The 8312-nt window shown below is 32.9% G+C and overlaps 1 protein-coding gene across 7 annotated transcripts; it reads right to left on the minus strand.

Annotated features, from left to right (window-relative positions):
• Positions 1 to 1252: 1252 nt before the first annotated feature.
• On the minus strand, positions 1253 to 4651 carry LOC112702795 (uncharacterized). 7 transcript variants are annotated; one of them, XM_072199288.1, is made up of 8 exons: positions 4360 to 4646; positions 4148 to 4234; positions 3469 to 3731; positions 3246 to 3344; positions 2985 to 3165; positions 1997 to 2150; positions 1873 to 1894; positions 1253 to 1743 (listed from the first exon to the last, which is right to left on the minus strand). In XM_072199288.1, the coding sequence occupies exons 5-8, from the start codon at positions 3091 to 3093 to the stop codon at positions 1555 to 1557; spliced, it is 474 nt and encodes a 157-aa protein (XP_072055389.1). In that variant the 5' UTR covers positions 3094 to 3165; positions 3246 to 3344; positions 3469 to 3731; positions 4148 to 4234; positions 4360 to 4646; the 3' UTR covers positions 1253 to 1554. The 7 variants fall into 7 exon arrangements, 5 of the variants coding, with proteins under 5 accessions (XP_072055389.1, XP_072055388.1, XP_029143771.1 ...); XM_072199287.1 differs by having other exon boundaries at positions 3450 to 3731; positions 4360 to 4509; XM_029287938.2 differs by having other exon boundaries at positions 3450 to 3731; positions 4148 to 4651.
• Positions 4652 to 8312: the final 3661 nt, after the last annotated feature.

The following is an 8312-nucleotide window of genomic DNA, read 5'->3' on the forward strand; positions in this document are numbered from 1 at the left end:
TGTTTTATAATTTATTAAATAATATTTGATTATTTATTTACTTAGTTAAAGTCTAGGATAATCACCTGATTTTGGTAACCTTTTAGTTAAAATTTTGGATAGTTAGTGATGGTGAATAAATATATATTTATATTTATATTAATTATTAAGTATTTATTTATTAAATATTTATTTAAATATATATTAATTGTTAATTTATATGTAAATTAATTTACATTAATTTGTTAAATATATATTTATATGTAAATTAATTTATTAAATTTATATTAATTTAAGAAAATATATTTAAATAAGCATTTAAATATATATTTATTATTTATGTAATTTAATTTACATATTTAAATATTTATTTATAATGTATAGTTGTTAATCGATTTTAGAAATATAAATTCAGAAATATTTGTTTATAATTGATAGATAACTTATAATTTTAAAAAGTATATTTATTAGTTATTTATTAAATATATATTTTGTAGCAGAACCTCCTGTTATGGTGGACAGTAAATTCGTCGTGAGAATGAAATTCAGTTTCAGGGAGATTGTGATTATGGCTATCAAAGATTGTATCATCTGTAGAGGTGTAGACTATCGAGTGTATGAGTCGAAACTGGTGACATTTTACGCCAAATGTACACAATATGACACAAGTTATAATTGGCTGATTGAAACTAGCATAATGCACAAAACATACTGTTGGGAGATAAAGAGGTATAATAGTAATCACAATTGAAAGATAAGGTTTACCGGTTGCTTTCCTACACATGGTAGGATTAGGACGTAAACATATACCATGGCTTCTTAGAAGTCAACCTTGTACACTTTGAACACAGTCTATTGTGTGTACATCGGATCAACATATGTTTTTCACTCGACACTTGCGGTGGCACAAGCAGCAAGTGCATGACAACATAGGAAAATAAAGTGACAAAAAACCCCACAATCACATGTGCCCATATTTAATTGAATACGAAATGAATTTTGAGACCAACCCTTAAAAGCTTTAACTATTGTACCATAAATACTATAAATACTGAGGCCCTCTTGTCGCAGTGTGTAACACGTATCTTGGAAATTTTTTTCCTGTCCTTCTCAACAATAGCTAGTAGCTACTCAGAAAACCAATTACCGACTGTTATTTGTGCCTGTGTCTCTCTACCCTTTCTAACGAATAACTGCTACAACCTCTCATAAATACATCTAACAATGGCTGAAATCGATAAATACTGCGTACAGAAGCATTAAGCTCTCTTGATTTTCAAGAATATCACTTATATTGGTATTAGCCACATGGATGCAAAAGGTTAGACACACCACAAGTTTGGTATGCGGAACCAAAATTTCTTCAACACTGTCCGAATCTACAAAGAAGATATATCAGTAAAAAAGTTTGTACAGTCTATGGCATCAACATCATAAACCAAACACCATTGCCATATAGTATCCAAAGATAAACCAAATATATAAACAGACCATTGAAATCTCAAATCTTTCTTAAAATTTCTATCTATAGTTTTTCTTCCTTTTGCTACTAATTATTGGAGTACCCTCCATTAGTCATAAACTATCTAATGAGTAAAAAGAATTGCAACATATAAATGAAGATCTAGAACTTGTCATCACTTGTTTTTGCAGTATCACCGGCCAAAGGTTGCTGGCTAGATTCCAGGGCGCTGACTTGGTCATATCAAGCAACAAAGGAAATACCATATTCAAGAAATCTGGATTGCCAAACGCTTTTATAACCTGGTAAAGTATACTAAAATTAATCAAGATTTGATACTAGTTATCCTCCACTATTTTATAGTAAAAACACTAAATTACTGAAATAGTTATCCTCTGCTGTTTTTAATAAATTCAATACTAGGCACAAACCTGTTCATATAGCCTGGGAAGACTGCAGGTACAACAGAAAATTTGTGAATGTTTGAACGAAAATAACTCAGATGAAATAAAGTTTAAATCAATCCAACAGCTAGGGCAGAAGAAAATCACTTACTTTTCTTTTACTTGCCTATGATGATGATGACATGCCTCACAAATAAGGGAAACAATTTCACCTAAGTACCAAGTTAAGGGTGACTCATTCCCCACTGGTATATTCTTCCCATAGTTCTTCAAATATGTTGGAAACACTTTTATCATCTTCAAACCTGCATGAGAATTTTTTGGTATTCATGCAGTACTTTTATTATCACCATGAAATTGTCTTAGGTGAGCTGTGAGCATATTCAGTAAAACAATTTAAAATTCAGATGCCTGAACCAATTTACACCCAGGTATATTCATTACATAATCTCACCAGTGCATATTCAACCAATACAGCACTCCACGTAAAAGGTACAGCTTTTAGCAACTGTTGGTCCTCAAATGGCATTAAAATCAAAGCATGATCTACAGAGGCCCGTTTTGTCATTTATCTAAATAATTATAACTGCAGCACGACATATGTTGCAGTGAGATGTGTCCACCTTACAATCTAAAGTGACCTAGAGTTGGACACGTTTCAGCTATATTCTTAAAATTCTTTTTATTAAAACAGGAAAGATATTTCTCAAACTGCCAAGTGATAAGTATAAAGTGAAACATATCAAGGGTGACATCAAGTTTTAAGAAATATAATGAAGCAGCTACTTCTAAAACATAGTATAATTGGAATTGATGAATTTTTGTTTCTCCTACTTCAACAACAAACAAATCTTTACTAGTACAAAGATATGCAAGTTTTGGGTGAAAACCTCCACAATAAGAATTAAAAAAAAGCATAGAATGAGGACAATCTAAATATCGAAACAACAATTCTTGAGAACCAAAGTATCATGATGATCATCATATTTATCACCGAAATTGTATTTTATTTATTTGAGAAATATACATTATGGAAAACATGATGCATCTACACAATTTGCACACTCCTTTCTACTAAACCCCCAAAATCCTATCTACAAATCCCTATCTGAATTGACAGAAGCTTCTCAAAAGCATACCTGGTATTGGACCCACCCCAGAACGCACTAAATGAGCAAGTCGAGGTATCAATGTGTTCAATGATTCTGCATCAACAACTCTTATGCACAAGTCCAAAGTCTCCCACATAGGAGAGCCTTTAGTAATGAAAATTCTCAATTTTCAAGCTTATCTGACTGTATTCTGACATTTGCTGTGAAGCTATAAGAGATAAAACATATGAATGAACAAGCCTTAGTGAGTAAATTATGCAAAAATATGAATGTATCACTTAAACAAACCTCAATGTAATTGAGCCCTTGGTCTTCTAGGCTTGATAAACTTTCGAGCATGCAGCAAATCAGATCAGCCATATGTGGACGGATTGCAGTTCCAGCATGCTGAAAAGGAACCATTCTATTTCAAGATAAAGAAATTTTTACAACAACATAGTATAGCTTCTTAAAAAACAGATCACTTATTAATTGAATATAATGAGTCGATACCATTGGATAAATTCCTAACCATTGTAAGCTTCATTACAACTCCAATTGAAGCCTTCCAAACACTGTCAACCTTACTTAGTATACCTTCTGTAAGCAAAAGGGGTAAAACTATATTCAATTCTTTGTGTGCATCTGATATATCAGTTAGAGAGACATCACAAATCCTTGTTGTCAGTGTGGCTACGGCACGACATAATCTTTCACCAGAAATTCTAACAGTTTCCTTTATATCATCCATTGAACGAAATGCAACAGTCCATAATCCTATTAAATGCTTTCAACCTGTGGATGGAAAAAGATAAATGAAAAGCATAAGAACTGGTCATGTTATAATTGCTAATATGGTGATAGTTTCTCCCTTTTCACCTCTTCTTTAGCATTATATTTTTCTCGCTTAAAGATTACCAAAGGAAGAACATCCAATAAAAATGTGACGCATGCCACCTTTGGAGTATGCTGACCATAGAAGTTGACTTTGTGAACCACGGTAAAAATGCTAATGAAGGTAGGGTAATTGTTTTGGCTCTGTGCTAAATGTTAATTACGAAGTTAATTAGAGAAACAGGTGATACGATGTAGTTGAAAGTCGTTTTAGGGTTTATTGTTCTTAAAGGAGGGTTCCTTCTCCTAGCGACGGCGGAAAATCGATAACAGCGATTGTGTACCACAAATCGAGCAGAGCGTAAAGGAAGACGTACCGGCATAGCAAGTGAGGAAGGGATTTGCATCGATGATAGAGTGGCATAGTGAGATCGATATCAAATCCGTCGTGGGTGGCTTGGAGGCTTCACAAATCAAGTAAGAGCCTTGGTAAACACATTTGAAATTTCCTTTTGAACATGCTATGTTAATGGGGTTCAACACAAATGTAATGCAACAAGAAATACTGTGGGTACAGGACATTCATTACCGGGAAGCATTGTGGGCGAAAAGTGGGGTTTCAGGGGAAATGAGACATTCATTTACTCCATTTTTTCAATTGAAGTATTTTGGTTGTGCCAAGAGATGAGAAATTTCCAGAAAATCATGATCTCTTCAGTTGTGTTTGTACTAGAATCATAATCTATTACTTGTTTTCTCGATATTTGGTTTTGATTTTTTTTTCTTTTTTTGAATTTTCAGATTAAGGTTGAATTTATTTTTTTTTTTGTTATTTTAAAAAGATATTTTAGTCACAAATATAGAAAAAGATAATGCAGTCTGATACCAGAAATCGTAATGGTATATATTAATATATGTCTACTTTTAATTATTTATAAAAGTATTTTACTGTATATATTGACATAATATATTTTGAAACAATAAATTTCAGGTTTCAGCTAAGAAATAAATTTCGAAAAAAAAAAAGACTACAGCTCATAAGTTGTTTATTTGGCTACAAATAAAAATATTGTCTTAACAAAAGTTGATTAATAATGAAAACGTAAATTATGAATAAAATTGATTAACAAATAAATTAAAAAAATTTAAAATTACAAATAATTAAATTATCCAAACTAATATATTATAAATTAATATTTTTAACTAATATTAATTTAAATAAGATTAAATTTCTTAAATCAATGCTAAATTATTTTTTTTCAAAATCTTCATTTTACAGTAGATTTTATTCAAAAAAATCATAAATGTATAAAATTTTTTGGACTAAGGATAAAATAATTAGCTATAAAAATTGATAAATTAAAATATAAATCTTAAAAAAAAACATTATTAAACAATTATATCAATTATAAAAAAAATTATCTCATAAAATTCGAATTATTTCATACAAGTGTTACTAACAACACATAAAGAAATTTGACGTCTTCACGTGATTTGATAAAAACATCAATAATCTAAAAAAGAATTTAAGTAAAATAATTTTATACGCATATCTAATTAGGTAACGTCACATTATTAAAAATAACTATTGTTTTTATTGACTGTGACGTTGTATGAAACTATGAATGGTCATCCAAAGGACAAATGTAATTGCACTTGTTTTATACGTATATTTAATTACATAATGTTACATTAGCAAAAACGATTATTTTTTATATTGATAATGTGAATAGTTATAAAAAAATAGATATAATTTAAAATCAAATATCATTATGTTGTAAAGTTATTTTATTTTTCAATCCAAAAAAATTTCATCTTTTGTCCATCCACATTTTTGGATACCCAATCATTTTTGGACTACCAACACCCTGGTCCATATGAAATCCATATTTTTTTATGTCAAAATCTCTCAAATGTCTCTGCGGTAAACCACACATTGTTACTGCACTTACAATAACTTTCACGTTTGACTTAAGTTTCATGCACTCATTAGATACACTAACCACTCTACAGGTGTCATATGGCAGTTGGACAGTCAAATATAAGCCATCCTATCTCCATGCCACCGTAGAACCCGCTTATATATAATGAAATATAAGAGAAAAATCCAAAACTGCCACTAGCAATTACCTCAAAAGACAACGAAGTCTTTGACAAAAAAAAATACCAACCCGGCTCCTGAACTTTATTTTTATGGGACGGATTAGCCTCTATGCCAAAAAAAGTCAATGTTATTTTTTTGGCACAGGGGCTAATCAGTCCCAAAAAAATATCAGGAGCCGAATTGGGTGTTTTTTTTTTCTTGGGGGTCTCATTGTCCTTTCGAGATAATTGTCAGGGTCCGGGTGGGGTATTCACTCAATATATAAATATGGATAGAAGGACATAATTTTAAGCATCTTTTTTCTATAATACTATATGTTAGAAACAAGAGACTAAACTGAAGAAAAGATTGTGTATTATTCAGAGTTATGTCTAAAGTACAATGTATAAGAGGTATATATAGTCGTTAGAAGAATCAAAGTAATAAAAGTACAGAATCTTACAATTAATATACAAATATGCTATATAAATATAAATGATATAATTGATTCTAATGATTTTCTAACATCCCCCCTCAAACTTAAGTGGGAGCTAAGGACACCATCTTGAGTTTGGACACCAGAGTCCGAAAACGAGTCGGATGATAAGTTTTCATGAAGATATCAGCAGTCTGGTCCAGTGTTCCAATAGCGATGAGACGAACAACATTAACAAGGATACGTTATGAATAAAATGACAATCAATCTCAATGTGTTTGGTGCGTTCATGAAACACATCATTATGGGCAATATGAATAGCATTGTGGTTGTCACAAAAAATATTAGTAGGGGATGATTGAGGAGTACCCAAATCTTCGAGAAGCCAACGAATTGAGACAACCTCAGCAGTTGTGTCAGCGAGAGCACGGTACTCAGCTTCTGTGCTTGATCGAGCAGTGAACGTTTACTTCTTAGCACGCCAAGAAATGAGAGCATCGCCAAAAAACAAACAGTAACCAGTAGTAAAATGACGATCAGTGGGATCACCAGCCCAATCAGCATCGGAGTATGCTTGAAGGGACAAAGATGAATGGACAGAAAATAAAGGCCATGAAATAGGGTGCCTTTGATGTAGCGAAGAATGCGAAGAACTACCGCATAGTGAGTAGTACGAGGAGCAGATAAGAATTGGCTAAGCACATGAACTGAATAGGTGATGTCTGGTCGAGTGACAGTCAAGTAGATGAGACCTCCAACTAATTGTCAATAGAGAGTAGGATTATCCAAAACAGTGCCATCTATAGGGGTAAATCGAACATTAGGCTCAAGGGGAGTCAACTCAGTGTGACTATCTATAATTCTGGCACGAGCAAGAAGATCTGAAGCATAGTTTGCCTGAGAGAGATAGACGCCATCATCTGTGGATATGACCTTGAGACCAAGAAAATAGCTGAGGAAACCAAGATCTTTCATCTCAAAGGTATGGTGAAGGGAGGCTTTGAGATCAGCAATACCATCAACATTATTGCCAATAATGATCATGTCATCAACATACAAAAGTAGAAGAACAACTCCATGTTTACTTTTAGGAATAAAAAGCGCATTCTCATGAGGGTTGTAAGTGAAACCGAGATTGCAGATAGTGGTGTTGAATTTGTCAAATCATTCACGAGGAGCTTGCTTAAGACCATAAAGTGCCTTGCGAAGGAGACAGACTTTGCTAGAAGGACAAGGATAACCTGGAGGTGGTTTCATATAGACCTTCCTTTTCAAATCTCCATTAAGAAATGCATTTTTTATGTCCATCTGACTAAGAGCATTTTTTAACCACAGCTGATGAGCGGATATTTTATACGCTTTTTGGCATCATTTTCATATAGTTTTTATTATGTTTTGTTTAAGTTTTATTATATTTTCATAGGTTTTAGTGCAAAATTCATATTTTTGGATTTTACTTTGAGTTTGTGTTTTATGGTGATTTCAGGTAAATTCTGGCTGAAATTGAGGAGCTTGAGCAAAAGTTTGATTTAGAGACAGAGAAAGGACTGTAGATACTGTTAGGATCTGATCTTCGTCTACTCGAAGGAGCTTTTCTGGAGCTAAAAAAGTCCAAATAGCGCGCTCTTAATGGCTGTGGAAAGCTAACATACAGGGCTTTCCAATAATATATAATAGTCCATACTTTGCTTTGGAAATAAAGGCCCAAAACTGGTGTTCAACGCCAGCCACCTGCTCTATTCCTGGCGTTGGACACCCAAAAGGGAGCAGCTGGCGTCCAACATCCAAAATAGAGCCCCTAGCCAGCGTTTAACGCCCCTAAGGGGTATTGGCTCGTAGAGACACCCTTGGCTTAGCCCAAACACTCACCAAGTGGGTTCGGAAAGTGGATTTTTGCTCTACAAGACTAGTTTATATTATTTCTGTAATTCTTAGTTAGCAGATTAGTATATATAGGAGGAGATCACCTTTGTTTAGGATCTTCTTCCTCCCCCACTTTTATTCGAACACTATTATTGTACAG

Source organism: Arachis hypogaea, chromosome 7 (assembly GCF_003086295.3).
Source record: "Arachis hypogaea cultivar Tifrunner chromosome 7, arahy.Tifrunner.gnm2.J5K5, whole genome shotgun sequence".
NCBI classification, from domain to species: domain Eukaryota; kingdom Viridiplantae; phylum Streptophyta; class Magnoliopsida; order Fabales; family Fabaceae; genus Arachis; species Arachis hypogaea.

Bases quoted from the DNA above. Each gene is read 5' to 3' on its own strand.
- LOC112702795 (XM_029287938.2), bottom strand. From the start codon at position 3,093: ATGTGGGAGACTTTGGACTTGTGCATAAGAGTTGTTGATGCAGAATCA. The intron at 2,151-2,984 runs GTATGCTTTTGA...ATTCTCATGCAG, and splicing joins TGGGGTGGGTCCAATACCAG to GTTTGAAGATGATAAAAGTG. The intron at 1,744-1,872 runs GTTTGTGCCTAG...ATACTTTACCAG, and splicing joins TTCCCAGGCTATATGAACAG to GTTATAAAAGCGTTTGGCAA.